This window comes from Oreochromis niloticus, linkage group LG7 (genome assembly GCF_001858045.2).
Source record: "Oreochromis niloticus isolate F11D_XX linkage group LG7, O_niloticus_UMD_NMBU, whole genome shotgun sequence".
NCBI classification, from domain to species: domain Eukaryota; kingdom Metazoa; phylum Chordata; class Actinopteri; order Cichliformes; family Cichlidae; genus Oreochromis; species Oreochromis niloticus.
Genome location: NC_031972.2, coordinates 60,301,829 through 60,329,399, shown reverse-complemented (window position 1 = coordinate 60,329,399; position 27,571 = coordinate 60,301,829). Strand labels below are relative to the sequence as shown.

At 39.7% G+C, this 27,571-nt stretch overlaps 4 protein-coding genes across 6 annotated transcripts; 2 read left to right on the top strand and 2 right to left on the bottom strand.

Moving 5' to 3' along the window:
- Positions 1-102: 102 nt before the first annotated feature.
- On the bottom strand, positions 103-11,824 carry cnot2 (CCR4-NOT transcription complex, subunit 2). 3 transcript variants are annotated; one of them, XM_005471062.4, is made up of 15 exons: positions 11,672-11,824; positions 7,828-7,956; positions 7,662-7,734; positions 7,347-7,494; positions 7,084-7,266; positions 5,779-5,855; positions 5,200-5,325; positions 4,850-4,974; positions 4,603-4,720; positions 4,108-4,264; positions 3,449-3,510; positions 2,924-2,973; positions 2,735-2,835; positions 1,513-1,657; positions 103-1,430 (listed from the first exon to the last, which is right to left on the bottom strand). In XM_005471062.4, the coding sequence occupies exons 2-15, from the start codon at positions 7,942-7,944 to the stop codon at positions 1,344-1,346; spliced, it is 1,569 nt and encodes a 522-aa protein (XP_005471119.1). In that variant the 5' UTR covers positions 7,945-7,956; positions 11,672-11,824; the 3' UTR covers positions 103-1,343. The 3 variants fall into 3 exon arrangements, with proteins under 3 accessions (XP_005471119.1, XP_005471121.1, XP_025764689.1); XM_005471064.4 differs by having other exon boundaries at positions 5,200-5,322; XM_025908904.1 differs by lacking the exon at positions 11,672-11,824 and adding an exon at positions 11,415-11,524.
- A 1,595-nt stretch (positions 11,825-13,419) lies between these two features.
- Positions 13,420-17,197, top strand: lrrc10 (leucine rich repeat containing 10). The gene is made up of 2 exons (XM_005471061.2): positions 13,420-13,614; positions 13,804-17,197. The coding sequence occupies exon 2, from the start codon at positions 13,879-13,881 to the stop codon at positions 14,746-14,748; it is 870 nt and encodes a 289-aa protein (XP_005471118.1). The 5' UTR covers positions 13,420-13,614; positions 13,804-13,878; the 3' UTR covers positions 14,749-17,197.
- LOC100699837 (seipin-like) lies at positions 16,840-19,409 on the bottom strand. Its single transcript, XM_005471059.4, has one exon. It carries the CDS (start codon positions 19,310-19,312, stop codon positions 18,047-18,049), a length of 1,266 nt encoding a protein of 421 aa, XP_005471116.1. The 5' UTR covers positions 19,313-19,409; the 3' UTR covers positions 16,840-18,046.
- Positions 19,410-19,635: 226 nt separating this feature from the next.
- Positions 19,636-27,188, top strand: fnbp4 (formin binding protein 4). Its single transcript, XM_005471060.4, is given in 18 exon segments — positions 19,636-19,790; positions 20,260-20,331; positions 20,466-20,596; positions 20,873-21,047; positions 21,438-21,585; positions 21,678-21,780; positions 21,886-22,230; positions 22,309-22,501; positions 23,112-23,251; positions 23,332-23,436; positions 23,778-23,911; positions 24,929-25,089; positions 25,256-25,392; positions 25,394-25,555; positions 25,661-25,778; positions 25,934-26,127; positions 26,334-26,491; positions 26,646-27,188. Coding segments are annotated over 18 exon segments (2,691 nt in total). The 5' UTR covers positions 19,636-19,666; the 3' UTR covers positions 26,737-27,188.
- Positions 27,189-27,571: the final 383 nt, after the last annotated feature.

Here is a 27,571-nt window from a genome sequence, read left to right as displayed (position 1 = left end):
TTGGTCTGTGTTTTTTTTTTTTTCCTCATGTCTTTTTTCCGTTTCCTATGAAATGCTGTCCACCACTGTTCAATCAGCTTAAAATGAAATGCATCCTTTTGGTTGTGTTTGAGTCGAAATTCAAGGGATAATGATGATCTCCACGTTTATTTAATCTTTTAGTGGTGGGGCTTAGATTCAGGCCTTTCCTTATGTGACATTTTAATATTTTTTAGTTTGATGCAAGTGCCCAGTGTCATGTGACACCCTGTCCAGCAGATCCAGAAAACTGTCGCATCCACATATTGCATCCATGCTTACCTCATAAAAACGAGGTACAAGTCAGGGCAAAATTTCTTCCAAAATAAATGTCATATATATATATATATGTATATATATACACACACACACATACATATATATATATGTAGCAATCATATATACACATTCGTACATCCATATACTAATTTATGTGATGCAAAGAAAAAAAATTTACACATTTCTTACAAAATTGTAACAAAGACTGGAAAGAGTTCTGTTTGCTCTGGAGCAAAGTCGTGTAGATGTTCAGCCTCTGAGGACTTCTCCACCAAAGTAGTCTCCTACATTTGTGTCCATGTTTGGGCAGCACAGACGTCACAGAGAGAGACGAAGAAACTATGTGACAGAAAAGGTTTGGTGGTGCAAAAACAGGGTGGAAGGATGAATGTAAATTGAAAGGAGGGGGACTAAAAAATGTGAAATGTATAGATGTGGGAGAACTGCATGAACTCCCTGACTCAAAATGACAACAAAAAAAAAAAAAGCAAATAACAATAGAAAAGAGGGGGAGAAATTACCAGGGAGTGTTCACATAAAAAAAGCACAAACAAATTTTGTGTTCTTTTATTACTAAATATAGTGCAACAATAAACATTGCATTTCTTTCACCCTTTAACTTGCTTCCTAGGATGTCAACGTTTCTTTTCCCCGTCTTTAATTCAGTTAACACTTGGTGTAAATACAAAGAATAACCTTTGTTCTGTCACTGCCCTACGCCACAAGGTCAGTCCTCCTTTCAGAGAAAAAACAGGCTTCAGATTCAGAGACGTAAACATAACACAGACCCTGCTCAAAACAAGAGAGGAGGAAAAAAAAAGAAAAACAGGAGGAACATGAAGAATAAAAACAAAACATTCGTTGGTGTTTTGGGGCAGCTTGTAAATTTGAAAATGCAGGGCAGTTTTAATGGTGGTGATGACCCCTACAGTCAAAGAGCCAAATCCTCGAGGAATTAAAAAAACCAAGCTGTGTGGACCTCCTCGTCCCTCCTGGACAACGGTGTTGTGTACAGGAACAGCTGCGGCCTTTGGACTGGTTGGGCCTTAGAAGGCCTGCTGGGCTGGGTTGTAGTTGAATGTTGTTGGCACGTGAGGCCTCTCTTCCAGCTTGTCGTACTCCAGATGAAATTCCTTAGAGAAACAGATAGTTTTAAGATAATAGTTCTAATCCTCAAAACTAAAAATAATAAAACTTGATAATATCAACTCTTACCTTGGCTACTTTCCTCCAGTTAAGACAATCAAAAAAGTAGTAGGTACCCCTCTCATAGGTGTTTGTCTTCAGTGTAGGCTCCATGCCAGGTGCCCTAGTTATCCAAACCCGTTCCTCTTTGTGGTACCTCCAGTCCCGGTTAAAGCTGGAGAGTGAAGAACACATTAATAAGAAGTATTACAATAAATAAATAAATAAATAAAACACAGCCACCTGGTGGCTAACCAGGGACCAAGAAAGATTCATTCCAAGACCCTTAAAAAGCCTCGTCGACTTTCACACGCACTTCCAGCTATTTCTACAAAAACTAAAAATGATTGTGTTCATACAAAAGAAGAAAAATGATTCCATAAACAAACAATATTGTACCTTGTTAAGTGTTAATCTAAGGTACAGACCAGATGTCAGAATCGATCACCATTTTAAAGCTTTACAAGTGTTTTTTCCAAAAATCTGTTTATAAGAGATGTACTTGTGTAGTTCGACTTTAAAACCCTGACTTGGCCGTTTCGAGCACTGCCATGCAGTGTTTTTGAAATCTGATCACAACTGAGGGGAGGAAATAACAGAGAACTTGTTGTGTCATCTATTCAACTCCAAATGGGACAAGAAAACAGAAACTGAGATAATAAACAGATTACATCAAGTGATGAGTATGGTTCATTTTTTCCCCCCATAGACTACACAAGAAGAAGTAATTAAGAATGAATGCAGATTTGAAAACACTTCTGCAGAGCCTTTACTTTTTAGACCAGCAAGCTATGTTCATCATTAATATGCAGTCGAGGCTTTTTCTTAAAGTGAGTTGGTTCAAGACTCCTGGCTTCCTCTCTCAGCTGTGTCTTCCGTGGCCTTTGGACTGAACGGGCCTTAGAAGGCGTACCGAGCTGGGTTGTAGATGAATGTTGCTGAACTTGTGTGTCAGGAAAAAGTCAATTATATTTGCACCTGCTGAGAGAATCACTGTGGTTTAGAATTTAGTTTCAGTTTTATGGCAGGGATAATGTTCTAGCTTGTTTTTCTGTTTACAGATTGCTTAAAGGAATCGTGTAAAGTCGACAGTCTTTGCAGTTGCTGCTTCGTATTAAAAACTTTTCACTGGTGAGCAGACGAGACAGTTTTGTGAAAAGGAAATTAAACTTGTTCTTTGCTAAGTAAGGTGATCATCTCCTGGACAGACAAACACCTTTGTGGCCGCTTCTAGCAAAAACTCAGTACTCACAGCTCCACTGCTGCCAGAAGTTGTAGCAGATCTCCTCCATTCATGTAGTACAGGTAGAATAACAGGTCTTCACCGTATCGAGACAGTTTGATGGCAGCCAACTAGAGTCAAGACAAGACAGTATAGATTAATTTTATTTTACTACATTAATCTTTGAACCACTTACATCGAGCTGAAGTTCATGGTTACCTTGTCCCTTATGTGGATATTTGTTAAATACTCCGATGGAACATGGAAGTCTAAAAATGCAGATACAGATATAAGTTAGCAGCACACACAAGAGTGTCTAAAGAAGTGTGTAACCGTTTTAATTCACTGTGGCTTTGAAAATTTATGCTACTGATATGCCCAAAATGTGGTTTTACCAGAAAGTCTCCAAAAACAGGTTGGATAAAAAACAAAAAACAAAAACCAGGAGGCCTGCCAGAAACTAAATCTTATTAATTAACTCTGTCAACAGACAACTACTTGTAATAAAATAGTTGAAGTTTTTTTTTTAGCTGCACTAATTTTAAAGGGCCACATGTTTAACAGTTTTTGTTAAAAAAGAAAAAAAAAAGATGACTAAAAATGTAAATATTTTACACAAATACTAAGATTGCATTGCATCCTTTCTCTGCTTCTCCTCAGCACTAATGCAAATGTCTTGACACCTGCTCTGACTCTGGTCTTGAAAGCTACTCAGGACTGTCATACATCAAATTAATGTCTTACCGATGTCTTGAGGTCGACAAGGTGCGGAAGCCCAAGGAGAGGCAAACTTGGGGTACAAGTTTCTGTCAAAGAGTTTAGTTGCAATCAGTTCTTGCTAGTATTAATATCAAAAGCAGACTGTTTGCTAAACGTTTTAGATAAAACAGGAAGAAATGTCAAAAACTCTGAAAATACCAACTTTTACCAACCTACTGATGCAGTCAGCAGGGGGCAAACTTAACTAATGGAGTCTCTTTCCTTTTATTTCTTTATTACCTCTGAGTAAGAATGAAATTTGATGTATATCAAAAAATCATAGACCCTGAAACTTAAAAGACCAGCGTGTATGATTTAGTGCTCCTCCCGTGACTGTTACAAATGCAAAAGGTTCCTAATGTATAAAAATGACAGTGAAGGGACTCACCCCTTCTGCAGATAATAAAAAGCTCATTCTAAGGCAACAAAGACACTATGCCTCTTGTATTCAGCCACTGACACATTAATGACAATACAATTACATCCATCCAAAGAGGTGGGGAACTAAATAGATTCATTCATTAAAAATAAAAGTAGACAGATGTGACTGTAACATGCTACTCATTATTGGACTAAAATTTTTTGTTTCTTTGTGTGTGTGTGTTTTTCAGTATGTATTTGCAGGGTAATGAAATTTGTCTTACTCTGGTGAGTTTAAGTTGAGTCCCAGTGTTGTGAGGTCACTTCCTAATGCCAGATGGACCATCCCCGGATCAGTCTCTGCTGCCCGGATAAACGTCAGTAGGCCAATCATGCCAAATTGATCCGTCACCATTCCTGCGGGAATGTTCGTCACCCGACCTGCAGCAGCAAAACAACTCGAGATTAAAACAAACTGTAGAAACTGGACTCTGAGCTAGATTCAGTACTTAATGTCAAATCACCTCTACATTAATAACTACACTTTGTGAACAAACCAACTGAATACCTCTTTGAACTCATGATCTCAGGTAAATTAATGGAAAAGTGATTGTGGCTGTGTTACAATGAGCGTTATTTTGTTGGTTTCCTCACTGTAGCTTAGTTCATAATTATCTAACCCCAAATGCAGGGTAGCGCGCCCAACTGCCTCACTCAAGGCAATTAAGAAGGGTTGTTTTGGTGGAATAGCAGCAATACGATTGGCAGTGAAGACTTACCATCGGGCAACACCTGAATCCCTTTCTTCTGGTTGTTGTTCTGTGCTGAGGCCGTCTTGTCTCCGGGGAACTTGGGCCCATCTGCATTGGATGTGCTCTTGTTTGTGGAGTTCAAGTTCTAAAGGGAAGAGGGAAAAAAAAAAAATCAATAGGCAGGAAAAATCATACATGTATTTATTTCAATTCTTTTGATCTGTACCCTTCTCCCAAAAAATAAAAAGTCCTGCCAGTGTGCTGTGTGACTTACAGTTTTGGTGTCATCGTTGTTTAACGTGGGATCCTTATAGTTTGGCCCAGGCAGTGCAGGGAAGTCCTCATTGTGGATGGAGAAATCCTGTGTCTGCTCAGTCGATGGCTTTGTCACCATGCCAACTTGATGATGAAAGTGTAACAGCAAAGAAAAAAAACAAAAACAAACCAAATGGTACAATCAGCATTGACAGTCTGTTGTGTGCAGTGTAACAAAAGCTTAGCTAACATTATGAAGCTCATCTGATGGTTTTCAGCTGAAATCCATTTCCAATGTTGATGGAATGTGCTGTCTGTAAATTCACGTGAGGAAAATAATAAGACACTTTCTACAGTCTAATGGCCTACCATAAGGAGCTCGTCCAGTCAGTGGGTTGAGAACTGGTGTAGGGTTTCCGGTCCCTTCTCTCCGACTCCTATCTGCTAATGCAGGGAAGTCTGACAAATCCAGTCCTGTTACATTTTCACTCCCATCTGTTACACAAGGACGATACAAACATGTGAATCCTTAAATACACTATTTTTCTAAATATGTAATAATGTAGCATTATTATAAAGTAGGTTAAGGACATAGCAGCTCTCCCCTTTTTCGATGTGTATTTATGTAACAGGACAATAGCAAAGGTAGTTAAAAGAGTCAAATCAGTTTAATCTGATTTTTATTCTGACCGAATTTCCTGCAATTCATTTCAAGGATACATAATTTATGTATGATGGATGGCACTGTTTGCTGCTGTTAACTCTTATAAGACCCTAACACCAGCAATAATGGAAAGCTGTGATTTTGTGCAGGAAGCAGTATTATTTATCAGGCTGTGGCTGTTTTTTTATGCTTTAAACACACACACACAGACAGAGCAATGTTAGTCTAAAAGTAGCTGAAACCTAATGGTTACCTGACGGTTAGACAAAAGTGAACACACCAACCTGTGCCGTTGAAGATGTTGCTTGATAACGAGTTGTTCATGAAAGCTTGATTGCGGTTCATACCAAATCCTGACATGCTGCAGAGACAGAAAAAAATAAGAAAAAAAGAAAAAGAAAGGATACAAACATTTCCTTAATTAGAAAAACAAGTTTTAGAAAGCAACTGTACACACAAAATGATACACAAAAGATAGCCCAGGCCAGCACTATGAAGCAAGCTTTGAGCTCATCCAGGTAACTTCAAGGTTAACCCTGGCTTTTCAGTATTACGAAGGTGGTACATCACCATGGTAACTTACATTGCAATCCTAACCTGCTTTAGAGCATGTTATGTTCACAGTTAAAGATAAACAGGTACAAAACCAGTGCCTACTCATCAATCAGTTTTCTGCAAAATATTGTCACTGTTCCTTGGATTTCAGTGAATGGATAAAGTTGTGTAGTTCATTAATAACAGTGTTTCTCTTTTTGTTTGATTAGAAACAGATTCTTAGATATACGTTTATTTTTCCTGTTGGGTGCAAACGATTTTATTGTTCTAAATTTACAAACGAGGCACCTATTTTTACTTGAACTTTTTTTGTTTCTTTTTTTAAAATCTCAGACCGGGATAAAGCTGAAAGATTAAAAAAAAAAATTTAAAAAAAAACGAAAAACATCTTGTGTACATCTAAACTGTAATGTAAAGTAAATATTCACTGTATTAGTTTCTCCTGTTCTTGATTGAGCTGTGATAGCTGTGAGATGCCTGTTAACTTCAGCAGCTTGCATTCTTACCCACTTTCTTTCAGGCTGTAATAGGCTAAACTTTATTAATACAGTAGGGCTCTGGCAGTCTCCCTGATCAAACACTTAAAGCGCGCATACATTCATACAGCGCTTTTAATACTACACTACTATTAAAAAAAACAAAAAAAAACAAACTCTCTCTCACACACACAAAATACCTATAAAGGTTTGGGTTCAGCCTGTATCATTTTCTTCAGATTTTTCCTCATATTACAGTTTTATCATTTTCTGCAGAATCAGCTGCTCTGCTGCCAATAGACTTATCCACATTTCAGATTGGTCAAATGCTGTAAACAGCACCTCTTTCATGCTGGTAGCTAGATTGAGAAACCCTGGGTTGCCTTGTTAAGTTGATAATCAGCTTCTTGTGACTGCTTGGCCCAATCACCCGTTTTAAGATAACTGAACCCAGATAGCGGAAAGACATCCTGTGTATGTTGAATTTGCATCATAATACGGGGCCATGTCCCTTTGAACCACTGGTGGATATATGCAATAAATACTAAATCCATCTACCTGTTTATAGTAAAGGGCTGGCGTGCTGGCTGCTGTTTGGGCATACAGATGATACTGGGTGAGCTACGGTTGGGGCTTCCCAGCCCCGAGCTGCCCATGCTGTTGGTCCTGCCGCTTATCCCAATGCTTTGACCGACCTGAGAGTGATTCAGCACGTTCCTCGAATTCATCGGTAACGTCCCCCTGTTAAAACATCATCGTGCAATTTAGTGAATTAAAAGTTTTCTTAAACAGCACGATTAATCAGTCAAGTTCACACTTACCTGCTTGGTGATGGTGGGGTATGGAGAGACATGGTGGGAACCCCTGTTGTGGGGGTGATATGACTCGGTAGCTGCGAGCCTTGCGTTAGACTTCGGTTTAACTGAGGTGTGTTGTTTCCCATGCCTCTTACTGAGAAGCCGAGTGCACCTGCACAAAGACAAAAGAAAGCTTTTCAGTTATCTGTTAAAATAACACAATCAAACTTTAAATAACTCTAGTTCAGAGGTAAAAAGCAGAATTGTCTTTATGACTGTAAGTCTATCACAAATGACAAAACTGATGTAACAGGCTGTAAGATAAAGGTCAACACTCACTTTGTGGACCATATAAACTCGCACCGAGCTGCGACAGCTGACCCGATGACGATGGTGAGGGAGAGGACAGCATCTGGAGAAAAACATTCAAGGACAGAACAGAGTAAGATAAATGGGGAAAAAAATCTCAACAGGTAAGAAAGGTGTACCAGCACACAAAACTCACATCTTTATCCGACCGATGTGGAAACATCGTCGGCTGGTTGTAGTACATGCTTTCATCGGTAAAGTCGTTATCGACAACGTCAACGAACTCTACAAATTTCTTTCTAGCACCAAACATGCCTTTCGTCACCTGAAGAGAGAGAAAGGAACATTAATTAAAATGTGCATGTGAAAGAAAGCAGACACTCAGGAGTGAACTTTTTGAACTTATACTGTGGCTTAGATTTGAATTTTAATTCTCTTTAGATTCCTACTTGAACTAGATAAAATTCAGAGCCAGTAAGGTTCAACCTATACAATATTTTCTGGTCAACTTCTATACTAGCCTAAAAATGTTTTGGTTTCAAAATTGGACATTAAATTTTTTTAGTTTTAGTATTTATAGAATAATTCTTGCAGCATACATTCAGGCAGTCAGCATGGAAATTGCCTGATCTCTGCTCACAGTTGCAGCAGCAGGGTAAGAATTAGGAGCAGGGGTAGGGCTGGGCTATATCATACTGTTCACGGTAATACCGGTGTAATTTTGGGCAACGATAGGAAAATGAAATACCGCGATAGAATGTGGGTAAAACGCGCATGCGCAGTGCCTATGTTTACATACGCACATGGCGGCGACGCAGAATGAGAAGAGCGAAAGTGGATCGTTAAATGAAACAGATGAACCAGAACTGGTTTGTAAAAATGCTGCAACTTCAGTGGTGTGGAACTGGTTTAGCTTTCGTCCGTCAGATACACAACAAAGCACTATTTTTGGTAGAGCATGCTAGCGGGCCGTCGTTATTACCGTGTTGTTTGGAAAATACGGCACACTTAAAATCAATCCTTTGATTTTTCCTGAAAATCGACAGTGCCCCTTATAATCCCGTGTGCCTTATGTATGAATTCTGGTTGTGTTTACTGACCTCGAAACGATTTTATGTACACGGCACTCGAAAATCTGTCAAATGTTTTAGTACGACTTTACTAAGCTACGAACCCGCAACGCTTGATGGATCATCGCAGCATTACGGCTATCGTAGGCAGGAGCCTCGCGGAGTGATACGTACTGTGCTTCAACATAATTTTACCGTATTGTGTGTGTATAACCTCTTTTTAAGTTTTGTTGATATTATACATGGTTATGCTGAGGATAACCTATTTCGTCCAATTTCCACTGGAAATGCCTTTTGGTTAAACTGTCCGCAAGGAATTTGCACTGTTACATTTTTATATAACTTTAATGCACATAAAAAACAGCTGCTTGTTTAAGTGAAAATACATTGATGGGGTTTTTTGCACTAATAAAGTTGTGGAGTTGTAAAGTATTTTGTCTAGTGTCAATTATATTGTCAGTTATATCGTTATCGCAAATTTTCAAATGTATATCGTGATAAATATTTTTGGTCATATCGCCCTGGTCTAAGCAGGGGTACGCATTTTCTGTCAAAGACTCTCTCCAAAATGGCCCGTCGGCCAAATTGGCTTGGTCAAGATGTCAAGATAATGCACAGACAAACACATGTCACCACTACTACCCTGCACCTTATATAACTCTACTAAGTCTGTGATGGGGAGAAGAAATGAGCAAGGAGACATTGCAGGGATCAGAAGTGGATAATAAATCGGCATCAAGGAATCTAAACTACCCCTGTTAAGGTGTATTGTGTGTCCTAAAACCCCCTCAGCATTCCTCTGGGGTAAGGAAGGTGGAAGCAGGTTCAGAAGGGTAAGCAGGCAGGGGGTGAAGCCCAGTTTTGGTTCCTCCTGGGTTTTGAATAGGAGTCAGCTCAAGGCATACTGGCTAATGGGTAAGGATTAGAGTTAAAGAAGCAAATACGGGGGTTAAGATTAGAATTAAGCTCCTAGGGTTAGGGTTAGTCTTGTATCAGACTACCAATTGCACCTTGTGTTGACGACAACTTGGCCTTGGAACACTACTGACTCATTACTCCTAATTGTTTTGCTATACTTATTTGTATTTGTGATTTTTTTTTACATGAGTACTTGTTGCAATTTTAATGCCTCTGATTACATTTTAAACTTAGAGCAAGGGTCAGGGAGCAAGTGAAGATGACAAATTTGCATAGATTATGTTTATCAGAAGTACTTTCTCAGTTATAATGAGAGCACCTTGGAAACCTGAGAAATCTGTTCTAATCTGATAAGACTACTGGGCTGAAAATTTTGTTATGCAGTACAACTTGTTAGGCTTCCTCAACCCAGAATGGCAGCTGACTGAAAATAACTACTTCTTCATTTCTGTGATTAAGTATTCTACATGTTTGATTTTGTATTATTGTGAAATACATCAATACCTTTCAGAAACTGTCTAACTAATAACTAGTATTGTTCTTTTTTCTTAGTCTATGCTCAAATATGAGACAACTTTTTTTAAACACAATTGAATAATTCTTGGAACCTTTTATTGTATTTGCTCCCATTTAAAGAACCTGATTCACTTTCATGGTAAAATAAGCCAGTTTTCTTTAACAGATTCTCAGATATTCGAGTTCAAACACTGCTTCAGATATCAAATCAATGTGTGGGGAAACACACACACACACACACACACGTATATATCATCGACAAGCCTACATCCACAGACGATCTGTGGTTAGTTCTCCAAGATATTTGGAACAACCTACCTACCAGCCGAGCTCCGTCAAAAACTGTGTGCAAGTGTACCTAAAAGAATTTATGCTGTTTTGAAGGCAAAGGGTGGTCACACCAAATACTGATTTGATTTAGATTTCTCTTCTGTTCATTCACTGCATTTTGTTGTTTGATGAAAATAAATGATTAACACTTGTATTTTTGAAAGCATTCTATGTTTACAGCATTTTTTCCACACCTGCCTAAAACTTTTGCACAGTACTGTACATCTCAAGTACTTTATATATAAAGTACTTGCTATACGAAGCTGAAATTTCACAGTAATCATTCTATATGTTTAAACTTTGGACTACACATTTTTTTAGGCAAATCAAAGATGGCTGAGCAGAAAATGTTGTTAAAAACCTAATGATCTGAGACTGAATAGCCCATGTCTGAAACTAACAGCACCACATTGTATTGTTTGTGCAACTGGAACTTTACTGCCGCCACACAACTCTGATATTTCATAACCTTTGTATAGACAAAAAGATATCTGATATGACTGCAACGCTAAGTTAAATGGAAGCATCTGGAAATGCAATATGTTATAATTTCTTTGTAATTCAATGGGCTATAACTGGCACCTTACGGTTCTTAAAATAAACTTTTGAATAGTTGTTTTCTCTACGAATTTAAAATGAAGATTTATTTATTTGACTTTTACAACAAAACAAACAAAAACTGCAGCCCTACGATACCTGTTAACTAAATGAGATGACAGCAGAACTGGTTGTTAATTTCCATCCCGTTAAACTTTACTATTAATGTGTTTAACAGCAACAAAGCTAACAGGCTAGCCAACACTAGTTTAGGTAGCTAACATTAGCAGGCTAGGTGCTTGTCACTTTGAGTTAGCTTAGCTAGCTTAACGTCAGCTTGCTAACTGGCTACTCTGAAAACAACCAAAGTAACAGAGTGTTTAAACTGAAAAATACACAGGGGTTTAGCTACCAGTAACACTGGCCCTCTTTCCCTCCGTTTATCCACTGTCAGCTGTGTGTTTTCACGGCTCAGTTTACGCTCCGATTGCAGGCAGTGGCAGTAGCAGCAGACAGACCAATAGCGACAATCTGTGGGTGCTAAAGGCTAACGACGTGCTACGTATTTAAACGAAAGAAAGCAAGGGAGGTAAAAAGCTCCAGCTGAGGGAGTTTAATTTACATAGGGCAATTTTAACATAAGAACAAAAATAAGTAAAATAATCTCACCGCATCAATTTCCCTTCGCTTCGTTAGATCCAAGATGGCTGTGAGTACTCTCAATCGAAAGAGGTCTAGCCTTTACCCCCTGACCTTACAACCTGCTGATCACTTCCGTACACAAAAATGAACACTGATAGTTTCCCTAACAGGGTGCTGGGAGAAGAACCAACAGATATCCAGAAAAGTACTTCACGGAGGGGGAAAGAAAAAAGAAGATTTTGCAGTCATTTAAAGCAAATATGACACTATCGAGTTTTTGTCTCCCTCGTGTGAACATTAGGTGTCTCACTCCAGTAACATAACTGTGTGTGCAGCTGCATACTTCATTCACTAATGTTAGAATATATTAGTGTACAACAATAACCCTGGATGTACATACTGCAGAGGATGTGATTGTCAGCAATAAAAGTTGGGTTACCAACCACATTTGATACGTATCTCATAGAGTATCCCAAATCTCACAGGTTTCTGTGCAAAAACATGAACTTTGTGTTGACAAGGGCCTTATGTCGCAATTGAGTTTTTGGTTGTTTTTTACTTAAGATTTTCTGTTTTGGTTTGGTTTTTTTACTGCATTTCTACATTTAATCAAATTAGCACACAACAAACTGGGGGCTATATCTGTTCATATCCCACATAAAATGAGTAGTTGAGAAAAGCCTGGCAGTCAGAGGTATTTTACAGTGGACCCACAGGAGCTAACACTGTTCACAGTGGCATGAATTACTCAATGAGGTTGGAAAACAGCAGCTTCACATGAATTTAATATGGCCCGGAAACTTAAAACCACATTGTACGGACTTCCTCAGCAGATGGCGTCTTAAGGCTGTTATAATGATCCTTTACCAGTTAGATTTAAAGTGTTTGGCAAACCATCAATCATCATTATTTATCTGCTGAGGAAAAGAACTGGACACAGCTGAGAGCTTTGGGAACAACAAGTAAGCCTAGTGTAAGGGGGAAAAAATAAATGGGTTTTAGAGTAGAAAAGGCAGGTATAAAATTAATGATGTTTCCATTCCAGTTACTTCACCCTGGAACCATATATTATATCTGTGCTTCCCTTCCTGTGAGATATCCAGATTTCTAATATGAACAGGGTCTTTTATGACAGTCACACCATTCTGCTCTGGCAGTAAGTGGCTGCGGGAAAGTGATAAAAACAGTGTGTCAGTGAGTGAAAGCAGATGAGGGTCAACTATTGCCCCCTAAGATAAGGACAATGAAATCCCTTCCTAATTTTATCTAGTTGGAAAATAGCCCCAATGAAGATATGTCAGATAGCATGGACACTTCACACCTCTTGTAAGATATCCAGCTTACTTACAGTTTAGGATATTCATCTTTGAGTATAAGCTTGCATGAAGATTGTTTGGATTTGGAGGATTTGACTTGCTATGTGCTGATTTTAAATGAACCCATTTCCAAGACTATACAATGTGGCATTGGCAAAACACAGATCTACAGAGATTTTCCATAACTGAAAACATAGTATACTGTAATCAAAGTAATCTGATATCAATGCAAACACTGGCAAATTGCTAAGAACATTTCACCTGTTGAGCCCAGTGGCTTGCACCCAAGACTGCATCTGGGATGATTACAGCAGAATGCAAATGACCTTTGTTGCTCTTTCATCACAAAGCACTTCTTCTGCTTATCCATGTCACCCTGCCCCTCCCTGTTTCTCTCTCTCCCACCTCTGTCATCTCAGAGAAGAAGAGGGGAAAGTCATTAGGCACAAATGGGGAGGAGAGAGCTAGTGGTTGCTATAGCCATGAGAGTCTGGGCAGAGCTTGGAGCCACAGAGAGATAGTGAGAGGACTGCACTGGGAAATATCTGCCCAGGGAATACAATAAGTTTTCAGCTCATTAAGTTGGATAAACAAATGGCTTACTGTAGGAGATACTGGGAGTCATACTGGATATCATCAGGAAGACATTAGAAAGTAGGTATTTGAATTTTTTGTATGAACATCTTAACACTTACGTTTTTCTGTTTTATTTTATTTTATTACCTTAACACAACACCCCCGTTATTCCATTAAAGAATGCACTTCGTAATATAATTGATGTGTCATCCTCCTTCCTAAGCTGTTGTATGATTTCACTGTTTAATTTTTTTCTTGATTATCAAGATGAATAAACGCAGAGGGGAAGTGGAGGAGTGTTAATGGGACACCATGAAATTCACTTGAAGACAAAGGAGATGGATGTGGAGTAACAGTCTTGTGGCAGAAACAGTAAGAAAAATGGGCAATGCCATGAGAAGTATTCTCGCCTTCATTCCTTCTGAGCGCTGCCAGCGCTTCTTAGTTGGGGACCTGAAGGAGATGCCACTAGATCGGACCCTGGACCTGAGCAGCCGACAGCTGCGAAAGCTGCCTGTTGCTGCCTGTCTCTTCAATGAGTTGGTGAAGCTTTACCTGAGTGACAACAACCTCAGCAGCTTACCGGCTGAAGTGCAGAGCCTGAGAAAGCTGCAGCTTCTGGCCCTCGACTTTAACTGCTTTGAGGAGCTCCCACTAGCCATATGCAGGTTGCCCCAGCTTAGTATTCTTTACTTGGGTAATAACAGGCTTTATCACCTCCCCGTAGAGCTGAGAGAGCTTAGGGAACTTAGCACTCTGTGGCTGGAGACTAATTGCTTCACCGTTTTCCCTAAGGTTGTGTGTGAGCTCTCAAATCTAAAGACCCTGCACCTCGGATATAACCAGATACGGAGTTTACCCAAAGAATTTGGACGGCTGCACGAGCTGCGAAGTATCTGGCTTGCTGGGAACCAACTGCCAGAGTTCCCACCAGTGTTGCTTGAAATGCACTCTCTGGCTGTCATTGATGTAGATCGGAACAGAATACGCCATTTCCCTAGCCTTTCTCACATGCAGGGGTTAAAACTTGTAATCTATGACCACAACCCCTGTGTTAATGCCCCAGCAGTGGCTGAGGGAGTCAGAAGGGTTGGGCGCTGGGCTGATAGCTCAGATGACGAGCAGGAAGATGATGCTTCAAAAGCAGCAAGTGAGACTACAGCTGAGGTTGTGGAAGTCCATCCTGAAGAGCAACAGAACATTCAAGGTTAAGGACCAAAGTGACCTTCAGCTGTGGGGAGGCGGGACTGACTGGCCACGCTCTTGAGTGGCGTCCTGGAGCACTTAAAGCAGAGTGGCATGACAAATACCATCAGGGCGATGGTATTTGGTCCATATATGGTAAAGCCAATCATTTAAAAGGGAAAGTTCACCTCTGAAATCAAATCTACACACACACACCCTCAACTGGCCTGCTGTGCTACTTATCCATCAGATTGTTTGGTGAGAGTTGGCCAGTTTTAGATATACTAGTTATGTTTGCATTTACATATATCTTAGGATTATGACTTTATTTTGGATTGAACTGTCCTTATAAAGGCTACAAAGTAATGAAATCCAAAATGCATAGTCTGTAAAATGGATATTTGAATCACGACATAAAAGCAATACTTAAAAAAACAAAATAAAAAGACTGCATGCCTTGAAATTATTCATTTCAACACTGTAAACTTTTTAATTAATCTTTTTTCTCGGGAATGTTACATGTATCATATTGTTTGTGTATTGCCAAGTTCACATAGTATGTTTGCAGGGCAATGTGTCAAAACAGGCATTAACATTATTCAAGTAAATCAGCGATGCAGCTGTTGCTGTCCAGTCATCTGAGAATTTGTTTCTTACTTTTATAGACGTAGATACAAAAAAAGGATTGAGATGCATCATTTGTAGTCAGTGTAAGTCACAGTTTGTGACTTCTGATTTTACAGTGCAAAGAATTAGAAAACATTTTGTTCCAGCAGTGTGAGATAGTATCTGCACCTGCTGAGGATTTTAATACCAGAGATGGATGGTTTAAGTCAATTAGTGCACTCTGTATCCAGACGAATGCATAATTCATCGACTAGATTGGAGCTGTGGCTTTGAATAAAGACTGCTAATGGGCCATAATGTCGTTGCTGTAAGGTTCTGGTTTGAAACAGATCATACATGCAATTTTGCAATTCCCCTGTGTACCAGGAAAATGTTCTGTAAACTAGCTTAAAAGTAATTCCACGATATATGATCTGGGCATTTGGAAACTTTCAAAACAAAATGCATTAAAAAAAGATTAAAAGGGCTTCAAATTGTTTATTCTTCTGGAAATGTGATTATTTACGTGCTTCCACCTTTCATAGATCTTTATATTATTCTATAACATGTATTTTAGTTTTTAAATATATGAATGCATAATATTTTATCTAAATGTATACTTATATTACATTATAGTATTTATTATGATTTCAGGCAATCTTTTACCTTTGTATGGTCCTATTATAAACTATATATATATCAATCTGCTTTTGTTATGTTTTATGTGTTTAACATAACGTTTAAATGTTGTAACAAAGGAATATTAAACATAACACCTTTTTTAAAAAATCACTTTAGTTAAATTTAAAGGTTTGTGAATGTATAAACATCTTTTTGTTTGGTCATTCAAAAGCATTCACCAGCTTTAATGTTATTTAATCTATGCTTCAGTGTGACACATACCTATATATAGATTTCATGCTTAATACAAGCAAACAGCATCAATGTTAATCCTTTAAGTATCTGCAGATCACAACTTATTACAAACCATTTGAGTTTGCATTGCTGTTCTCTCCACACACACACACACACTCACTGACCACTCAATCTGCTTTTCCCTTAAAAACTGTGTTAATTCTTCATTGCATAGATTCAACAAGATGCTGGAAGCATTCCTCTGAGCTTTTGGTCTATGCTGACATGATAGCATCACATGATAAAATCTCCTGTAGCGCCACATGCCAAAGGTGCTATGGGATTGAGATTGATGAGTGTGTAAGAAACAAGTTTGGGCTTTGTGACATGGTGCGCTACCCTGCTGGAACCAGCCATCAGAAGTTGCTTAGAATTTCCAGTAAATTTTCTGTACAAGAGATTGGAACAAAAAGAAGTAAACATATTTTTGTTTAAAATGTTAAAAACCTAGTATTCAGGACATGTTTATTGGAGATACAAGTTAACATATCTTGTTGATGATTTTACATTTCTCAAATGTATATATTTGTTATAAAGTAATTTACTGTAAGACTGCAAGACAGTCATCAAATTTCTCTATAGGAATTAAAAATTCAGTTGGTAGCTAGAGTTGCTTTATTATGGTGACAATAAAGAAGTTAACTGTGTTTAACACATAACATCTACTCATATTTTCTCAGGATACAAGATGAGAGATTATGAGTGCATTATATTACATACATAAATATCTTTGGTTCAAAGTCCAACGTAAACACAACTTGCCCACTTCCTTTACTTAAACATACTTGGATCCAAAGCACCCCTGAAGTGCAGGTTAAACACATGGAGGCTGAGCCACATACCAACATCAGCTTCAATTCTACAGTAACTTTACCATTCCTCTTATTCTCCATAGTCATTAATGATAAATAAAGAAAGTTTCACATATATCAATAAACCTATATTACTTAAAAGACCCATCTAAAATGTTCTGGTGCTTGGTCGTGATGAAAACTAAATAAATAATATTTTTTAACAAACAGCAGAATGCAAACTGCACTTAATAATAAAGACCTCATAGAATGAACCACAACTGTATAAAAGAGTCAAGCTTTAACTAAATATGCCACACTAGGTAAGTCATGTGGTACACTGAAAAAGAACATGTATTTATAATATAAAAAAAAAAACAAAAAACAAAAACAAACAAAACATATTTTTTTTAGATCCCCCAGGCTGGGCCCTTTGCACATTTCACCATAGCTGTCTTTTTACAGCGAAATTTCCAAATCTAATTGGTCTCTGAATGACCCTTTGAGAAAATGCATCAGTCTTTTGCAGTTTTGTTTCAACTGCAAAGCATTTACTTTCAAAAGTGGCTTCGTATTTAATGATGTTTGAACTGAGAAGTAAGGGTAGCACATGAGGAGATTGAACTGACTTAAAGGCTGTGTTAAGTTGTTGGCATTATGTGACGATAGACAATACTGTTAGACAAGCCAGATCTGGAATGTAGCACCTCTTGATGTGGGAAAGAATAAACTCAAATGTAACACAGAAAAGAATTGTAAGTCCAGAAGAAAGAAATAAGCTGCACTAAAAGTTAAAAAAAAACCCAAAAACTCTTGTCAAAATGAGAAGTGTTCCAGCTAAAACAACATGGCTAGTACTGATTACAGTCATGCATGTGAATTTGATCAAATTGGAACAGTAGGTATGCCTTGATCTATCACGATCTGCCAAATCATATTCAAACTGCTAAAGAGTGATAATGGAATATATAAGCATATCCTACAGGTACTGTAACTGTGTGAGGTGACAGGGTTCAAAGGCTCATCCAGGGTCCAGGTCTCTGCCGGAGTACTGTTTCACCCAGCTGAGGTGGAGAATTCTCTTCCACCCCTGGCCCATCAGACTCATGAGACTCCTCTTCCTTGCTATCTGGAACATCAGGCCCCAAGGAATCTGGGATTACAGAGGCATTCTTTGACAGCTCAGTGCCTGTGCCAGTCTCCTGAAAATCAGATGACTCACTCACAGATCCAGTCACTTTAGAAGAATTAAGTTCCTTCTGAGAGTTTTCCCTCTCCATGCGCTTTCGGACCTCTTCTCTCCTCTGCTGAATGCGGGTGTCGTCTCCCATCATAACCCTGACTCTCACTTGATCTGGAGGCCAGAGTCCACCCCATATAAACTGCAGGTAGCTGAACAGCACAATGACACTGAGGAAGGCAAAGTTGGTTGCCACGCCAATCACTGCAGATGTCAGGGGGAAGTTATACAGAACATATCGAATCCCAGTGAAGTAAGCATGGATACGGAGCTGAGATGAGTAGATCTGAACCTGTTTTGAGTGGATCTCAATGACTGCACCAATAGTGGGTTGATAAGCATTGGTCTTGTAGTCTGAGAAGAGCTCCACCTCTATGAGCTGCTTCTGCTCCGCCATGCCAGTGACGAGAAGAGGAGCGAACACTAAGGTACTCATAATCTGCAGAAGCTTAGAGCGGTAATGCAGCATTGTAGATCTTCCAACTGATGAGACAGTTGTTCCACCCTTGGTATAACAAGACATCTTTACCATGAACATACCCAGCTCTTCATTCACTGGCGATTCAGGCATTTCCAACTCCAAAGATATTTGGTAAGGCTGACCATTGGCCATCACCTGATCTCTGTCATTCTTCATGAAAGAGATGTTGGCTGTGGGGAAGGAGCAAAGTCTCGACTCCGAGGTATCACAGTCAGCAGTGTAGAAGAAGTGCACTGGGGTGGAGAAGCTCACGGTAGGCATATAAGAGTAATAAAAGCTCCCATAGAGAAAGATGGACACCCAGAGCAGCAGCACTAGGACACAAAAAAGGATGGCTGCCTGAAGCAATGTCCGTCGGGCTTTGAGGAGCGTGACAGCTGCCACATCGTGTAGCCAGTGCAGAAGTGGTCCCATGGCACCTCCTAATGTTTCCGATCCGGAACTCACCGACCTTCTTCTGGTCCTGTTCTGGACAGTCGTTGCTCCCTGGAGTCCCGTGGACTGCTGCCTCAGCGGAAGGTCCCTACCTTGATGCATTAGTGGGTGGGTCCCCTCCATAGCCGTGTAATCGCTTATCTTCACCCTCCATTTGAAGTCTGGTTAACCGGCTACAAGCTAACCGTGATAGTTGCAGCTACCATCACGGGCGAAATAAACTACTCGACAAACACAAATATCCTGCTTTTCTAAAATCTGGACTGTGTTGATTTCCACTCAGACTGTGAATTTAATTTAAGCTAGCAAATTAGCTTGCCGGGTTACACAGTGAATTTCCGGAGACTATGCTCAAAACACTACACTGTGACCCGGAAATGAAAAGCTTTTGTGCCAGCTCGAAGCAGCAACGTAGAAAAAAAAGCAGTAATTAACGTCGCCAGCGAAGGAAGCAGGCCTACAAACACATAAACAGAGATGGGGAAGAAAAGTCGCCTCCCTGGAGGAGCCGTCGGTCGGAGAACTATATTGCAGCTTTCCCCACCCGGGAACCGCGGTGTGAATGTTGGAGAGAGAGAAGAAGCGCCGTCGGGATCTGATGGTATTTTAGCTCAGTAGCATGTTAGCGGCAGGCTAGCCTAGTGCTAAATACCTGAGGTGCGAAGAACGGGCGCATCTGATTATTATTATTAATAACAATAATACTATTATTTTTGTATTTAGCTGTCCAGTTACTTAACATCTGCTGCAAATATACGCTGTCGCTGAGAAACATATAGCTGAGAGCTGTAGTTATTATGAACTCTTTTTCTAGTTTTAGCTTCTACCAGAAGCTATAGGCTATAGGCTAGTGCGCTAAGCTAACGGTTCAGTGAACATCATCACTTTACCTTACAAAATATGTTAGAAGATAGGAAGATAGGATCAGCTAGCCAAAAGCAAATGGGGGAATGATCTGTGGGATCGATAACCTTTAACCGCGATGCTTTTTATTTAGTCTACGAATACCCGTAATGTTAAAAGCGACAATACTTTACAACACAACTTTGTTTTTTTGTTTTTTTCCCCAGATGAACAGGATGGGGATGGGCATAGATTCGTGAGACACACAAACATCAAGGCTCCAGCAGTAAAAGCTACAGGTAAAGTGTTTTTCTCTCTCTCTCTCTCTCTCTCTCTCTCTCTCTTCGTGTGTGTTGCTGCAGTCATTCTCAAGCAGCAGATTCAAGACTTTATTTCATTTCACTGAACAAAGTTGTTTTACTTTCACATGTAGAGGGGTTGTCTTTGCTCGGAGCCTATGAGGATAGCGATGAAGAGGATGCGGGAGATTCTCATCGTTCAGCCACAAATTCTCAACACAATCAGTCAGGTGACATCGACAGCACACTGGCCAATTTCATGGCTGTAAGTATGATGACGATACTGTAAGTCAGTCTCTTATTATTTATGTTGAGCTAATAAAGTGTAGATTAATGACAAGTAGGTTAAAGTCAACTTCTACTTTATAACTTTATAAAATTGTTTGTTTTTCCTGATTTTTCAAATCACTTATGCAGATTTTATACTCTTTGAGCTCCTTATTCATTATTAAATCATATACTCTATGTAAAGCCTAGTGCTTTGACCAGTGTGGTTTATTCACGCAACTAAAAACTTGCCGTCTGTGTTTTCTGGTTGCAGGAAATTGATGCAATCACAACTCAGCCAAGTTCAGATGATGTACCAACTCATCAGTCAGTTCCAAGTGCTGCTCCACCCAAACCTGAGGTTAATACTCAGCAGCCAGCTGCTGGTGAAGGACAGAATCAGCAAGGCACAGACTTTGAGTACAATACGCAGTATTCACTAGCCGGCGGTAACTATCTCTGCTGCACTAAAATATCAAGTTTGCATGTCCTTAGTGAACTGATTTATATTTCTTCACCAAAAATAATTTGTATAATAATGTATTTATATTCATATGAAAAGAAAAGTGTTTTTCTAATGTTATTTGCTTGATTATATAAAATATTTAATGATGTGCTGCATAAAGAGATCAATCACACAGTGGTTACTTTCAAAAGGGACGGTTTGGTATTGATGTCTACTAACCATTAAACACAGCAGATTTTTTTTTTTTCTAAATATGTTCTTTGCTCTAACTGAGAACACTGGAGTTTTTTGTCTTTTGTTTGTTTGTGACAAGGACATTTTTTGAGATTTTGTTTTGTTTTTTTAAAGTCCCATGCATTTGCTTGTATTTCAGTGGGTGTAGAGATGGGAGACTGGCAGGAGGTGTGGGACGAGAACTCTGGTTGCTATTATTACTGGAACACACTGACCAATGAAGTGTCCTGGGAGCTGCCACACTATCTAGCTGATCAGGTGCAAAGCCTGGGGCATTATACCAACAGGTAGGAGAAATTAAGAGTATTAAACTAAGTGTGTGAAGATTATGTTTATTTCTAACACCTGATAATTGTGGGTTTTCTGCTTTTATTTATAGCTCGAGTGTCAATGGAAATGGCACAGCTCATGCAGGTTATTACACAGAAGAAAACGCTGCATCTGCTGCCATAACAACATCAGCAAAAGAGACAAAAGTGAAGGCATGTTCCATCTGTCCCCAATTCAGCCATTCAGCTAGTTTCTGTTTTGTTTAAATACTCTCACTTTGATACTAAATCTGACTTGCACTGTGTTTTTCTTTAAAGGAGGTAATTGAAAGCGTTGTAGGCCTCACAAGTGAAGAGGAAGAGCGCCAGGGAGTTGCTGCAGCACTCCTCGCTCCTCTGATCCCCTCTGAAGTGAAGGAAGCAGAAGAGAAATGGAGGAAAAGACTGCTTAAAGGCCTGGATGAGAGTGAGAATAGCATGGATTCTGACGGAGATGGCATTCATCTTACAGGATCTCCTTCTACCCCTCTGAGGGACTTAGACTCAGCTCCCATTGTCAAGAAAGATGGATGCACCAAGAAGCAATCTGGAGAAGACTCTGAAGGTGATGAAGAGGCAGAAGAGGACACAATGGAGTTAGAACTCGCTCTGGAAAGGAAAAAGGTGTGTATTTAATGCAGCTCAGGAATATCTTTGAAACTTTCTTTTGGCACACAGAATAATCAAACACCTCACTCTTAGGCTGAGCTACGAGCACTGGAGGAGGGTGATGTCAGTGCTGGTGGCTCCAGTCCTTGTTCTGAGAATAGCCAAGAAGCCTCCGGTCCTCGTGGTGTCCTGCTGAAGAAGAACCGGTGGAAGACTGCTTTCCTCAGTGCTGCCAGCCCCGACTCTAACAGTAGAAGCTCAGATATACCGGATAACACAGAGACAGGTTAGTTTAAACATTAACACATGACAGAAGTGGGTGGAATAGCATTAAAAAATTCTATCTACCGTAGTTTTCCCGCACTGTGAACACTGCGGCTTATACTGACTTGCGGCTAATGCATTTTTTTTTTTCATGCGGCCAAAAACATTTTGCCTGGTAACAGTAGACCAATAAAATTGATAAGTAGTATATATACGGTATGTATTTTTACCGGTTGTTAAGAGACGTTGTAATGTTGTTTGTGCACTGTTCCGTAAAAAAACCATAAGCAACGTAATTTGTGTGTTACTGATACGTACGTATACTTAAAGGTAGCCGTGTTACAGGCGCTGTTCGAGGAAAAAAAGCATTTGCAGTATGTATTTTTGTATGTTACCATCACGTTTATGTTACCTTACGGATTAAATTAAACGTTAAAAATCCTCATGTGTAATATTTCTGTGTAAATATCTCATATTACAAGTGAAACGCATACAGCTTAAAATCCGGTGCGGCCTGTACAAGTACAAAATTGATTTTCTTTCTACAATTAGAGCATGCGGCTTTTAATCAGGTGCGCTCTGTAGTCCGGGATTTACGGTACATAATTTAATGCCTCTCTTGTTTCTTGTAGCACTTCCTAAAGTTTTAGAAAGTGTTGTGGAAGGAGAAGACAATGAAGTGGAAAATTCTGAGGACAAAATGGGTTCAAAACCTTCCGTGAAGGAGGAGGGGGAGACGTCTGAGCTCAAAGAGGAAACACCTGAGCTCAAGGTAACAACACTACTACTATTACTAACAAACGGTAATTGTGCACTCTCTTTTGAGAAGTATTTTAATGGTAAAAAATGTAGTTTCAGATCGGTGAACTGGCAAACACCTTAATCAGCAAGATGGAGTTTCTGGGGATAAATAAGAAAGGGATCTCAAACTTTCAGCTGCTTCTGCTACAAACTGAGGTGCGTGGATATTCATTTTCTAAGCAATGTCATCCTAACTTCCAGTTGCTGCTTTTCTAGTGCGACTTTTAAAATATTTAACATTTAATCTTGTTTCACATAATTTTGAACAGGCACGTGGTAGTATTTAATATTTAAAATCTTCATAATAATCCATCATAAGGTGTCATTCTGGAAACTTACTGTAATTACTCTTCCATATTACTCATCTATCCTGCAGCTCTTCTGTCTTTATCTGTCTCTTGAGCCCTTTAGTTATATTTTATGGGCTTTTGTCTAATTTTTGTCTCTGTCCCTCTTGTCTTTCTTTTTTTTGTTCTTTATTGCATTTTTTTCCCCAGACACGGGTTGCTGATTGGAGGGAGGGCGCTCTGAATGGAGTCTATCTTCGCCGCCGGCTGCAGGAAGCTGCCGAACACATAAAATATTACGAACTTAACGCCACCCCTAAAGGCTGGTCCTGCCACTGGGACAGGTACGCGCTCCTTACCTTTCACATCTCTAAACTCCCCCGCCCCCCAAAAATCTTACCGTGTGACTTCACGTCCCTCAGTGCTGAGGTTGCAGACTTTGTAACATGACTTGGGGAGAAGCTTAACCAGTCCGAGTGGATCAAAATACTTACCAGAAACAGACTCTTCAGGTTTTTGTGATGCAGTCCTTTGCGTACACTGATAAGGGAGCATCCACTCTGGGCCTGCCTGCTTCGTGTTAAATACACCTGCCACAGAGAGGACTCTTAGTCCCTGTAACAGACTGTTAAGCCTTTTGTTGTAAAAGGGCATTTGTAAACTGATTATGGGTCCAGACAGTGGAAAAACTGGGAGGGGGTGTATGGTAGGAAGGTTTGGTTGCGTGGGACAGCTTTGCACTTTACAGGACTACAACCCCCTGAATGCAATGCTGAAAGAGTGATGCCCTGGAAGCGACGAGTGTCACGCATCAAATAAAAGGTGAAGATGGCGCAATGACGGGAATCCAGCAGGTCAGACCAACTCTATTTCATATGTTTTCCTGTTTTTCCATTTACTTCTTTCTGATGTAAAATGAGTTGAATTTGTGCTTCTTATTTTATGCCCTATGGTTGTTGTTGTTGCTGCTGCTGATGATGATGATGATAATAATAATAATAATGGTGCTTCCTCCCCGGCGTCTTCCTGTGTCTGGGAGGGAATGGTTGTCTAAAACAAAAGAAATGTGACAACCATGGTGTGAGCTGCTGAATGCTGCTTTCAGGACCTAGAGATGATTTGTTTGTTTATTTATTCCTGAGAGCAAGGTGGGTTCCCTATCCACATCCATAACCACACTCTTAATTCGGCCTTTGTTCAGGACAGCTAAAAGCACTGTCCATACCAACATTCCTAGTCCTTAATTGTGGCCATACTGTCCACTCCCTTGCCCTTCTGTCCCAGGGTATCAAGCTAAACAGCAAGTATGTAGACCAGTGGTTGAGACTTGTGCCTTCTATCTCTGTTGTCCCACTCTCTAGAGAGCACAGGCGGTATTTCTATGTGAAGGACCGGACCGGTGCCTCCCAGTGGGATTTTCCAACAGAGGATGACAAGGAGGAGGATCTGAAAGATGGCCAGGGTACTCAGACACAGACTTCAAGCCAGGTGGATACCAAAACAAGTGCATCAGGTGTCACAGGTAAATCTATTATTACTGCTGCTGATCTTAGACCAGGAGAAAAATACTGGAGAGTGGAAAGGAAAATAATTCAATACATATTTCTTTGCTGTAATTGCATAATAAAGTAATTCCCCTCTTTCTTTTTTTTTTTTTTGTTATTTTTTTTAATTATTTTTAAACAAAGGATCTACATGCCCTCCTACTGCCCCTCCACCACTACCTCCTCAGCCCAATCCGTCATCCTTCTGGTCCCCATCCCAACCTCCACTTCCTGACAGCCCTCCTCCACCATCCAACTACCCCCACCTCCACCACTCCCCCAGGCTCACCACCTCCCCCACCTCCCCCTCCTGACAGTGATGGAGAGATCATGGAGGTGGAGATGGAGATGGATGATGACAATGATGAAGAGCCTCCAGCCCCTGGAACTGAGGAAGATGGTAGTGGGAAGCCTCCTTTGCCACCAGGCTCTGCTAGCACAAAGGTGTGGAAGTAGTTATGATTCTAATTAAATTAGTGTTTTCATTTTTTCTGAAGAACAGTAGCCATCAGCTTTAGCTTTATATTGTATTTGTTGTCATTCACACAGGCTGTCGAGTCCTCGGGTCCCCTGGGAAAGGGTCAAAAACGTAAAGCTGGTCAGATGAATAAAACCATTACAATTGGCAGCAGTCCCATTCTGTACACCCAGCCAGCTGCCAGTGCAGGTAAAAAAAAAAAAAGAAAGAAAAAAAGTCTCACTACTCGTCCATCATAATGAGAACAAAAGGCAAAGCTACACTGAATAAGGGACAGTACATGTACACAATTGGTTAAATTAATATGTTTACAAATTAGCAATAAAGTTTCTCCATGTCTGCAGCCCCTCTAATGTCAGCAACTGCCTACTGGGGTATGCCAGCCGTCACTGCCCCTTTGGTACCTTGTGAACCTCCAGCTCCGCCTGTCCCAGCTCTGCCTCCACAACCACCACTGCCACCATCTCAGCCACCCTTTGAACCTCCTGGGGCAAAAACTCTGCCCACAGACAAGAGCAAGAAAACCAAAAAGGATAAGGTTAGTATTGGAGTTAAAATCAGTTGACCAGGAAGTCTTTCATTCCGGAGTGTTCATCATGGTTTGTCTTTTGTTAAAGACTAATTGTTCTAAAAAGAAAAAAAATCCTTTCCATGAAGCTGCCCTGTGATGCAATACTTAAAATGACATTCAGGAAAATATGCAGTTCAAGTTTTCCATTTGACACACTTCTTCTCTGTCTCTAGCCCAAGAAAAGTAAGACCAAAATGCCTTCTCTGGTGAAGAAGTGGCAGAGTATACAGAAGGAGTTGGATGAGGAAGAAAAGAGCAGTTCCAGTGATGAAGATAGAGAGCTGCTCAACAAGAAGAGTATTGAGGAGTGGAAGCAACAGCAGCTCAGCACGTATGTGGTTATGCCCTTTCCTTTCACTTTAGTTTTAAATTTTTTTATTTATTTATTTTTTTTAAATGAGCTTTACTTGTTTTTACTGCTTTCTCACCCAGTTTTACTCTTATTTCAGTGATTATAAATGTAACTTTTTTTTCAATTTTTACAGAGGAAAAGCTTCAAAGAATGCCAACTTTGAGGCACTGCCTGAGGACTGGCGGGAACGCCTGAAGAAAAGGAAGATGATGAACAGCACGTAACATCGGGTTTGGGTCATACACTGCCCAGCCAATGCTTTTAAAAACCACTCCAACCACTGTCATTAGGTTATCCTTCCCCAACTTAGGGTTTTCTCTCAAGATCTGTGAACTTGAACTTTTACTTGTCCGTGATGAAGACATTTAGAAGCCCTTACATGGCAGGCCATTCACACAGAGGGGTTTTGAATGTCCTTCTCTTGGTTTTTGTAGCCACCACTGTAAATGTGCCAAATGTCTCGAGTAAATTGGTATATCAAGTGTTTCATGGCTATTTTGTATAGCCCCATGTAGATGATCACCCATTTGTTTTGGAGGATTTTATTTTATTGAGCATTTTTACAATGTTGTATATAAAATGTTTAATGGGATAAGCCATGTTTGTGGAAGGGGAGAGGGACTTCATTGAACTTGTATATTTTGTAAAAAGTTATTAAAAAATGTTTCTAAAGTGATCTTTTTTTTTTTCTTTTGCATTTTTGTTCTCAATCACAACTTGATTGTTTTCAGTAACAATACTACATTGATTAGTAATGACAAGGGCATACAACTATACAAACAGCACATAAGTGCGTTTGGATCACTGTCCTTTTTTTATTTATTTATTTATTTATTTTTTTTAGGGTTTTATGACAAAGTCAATACTACATTCATTGTTCTGTGTATTAGTTATGGGCAGGAGGAGATGTACAGAGCACTGCATCTGAATCCAAGTCTAGGAGTACAAGAACTTGGGTGTCCTTAAGGATAACAGGCTGAACTGGAAGAGAAAAACAGAGGAATTATTGGGAGATGAGAAGGCTGTTTCCCAAGTAAGCTGTAAATCCTTCAGTATGTG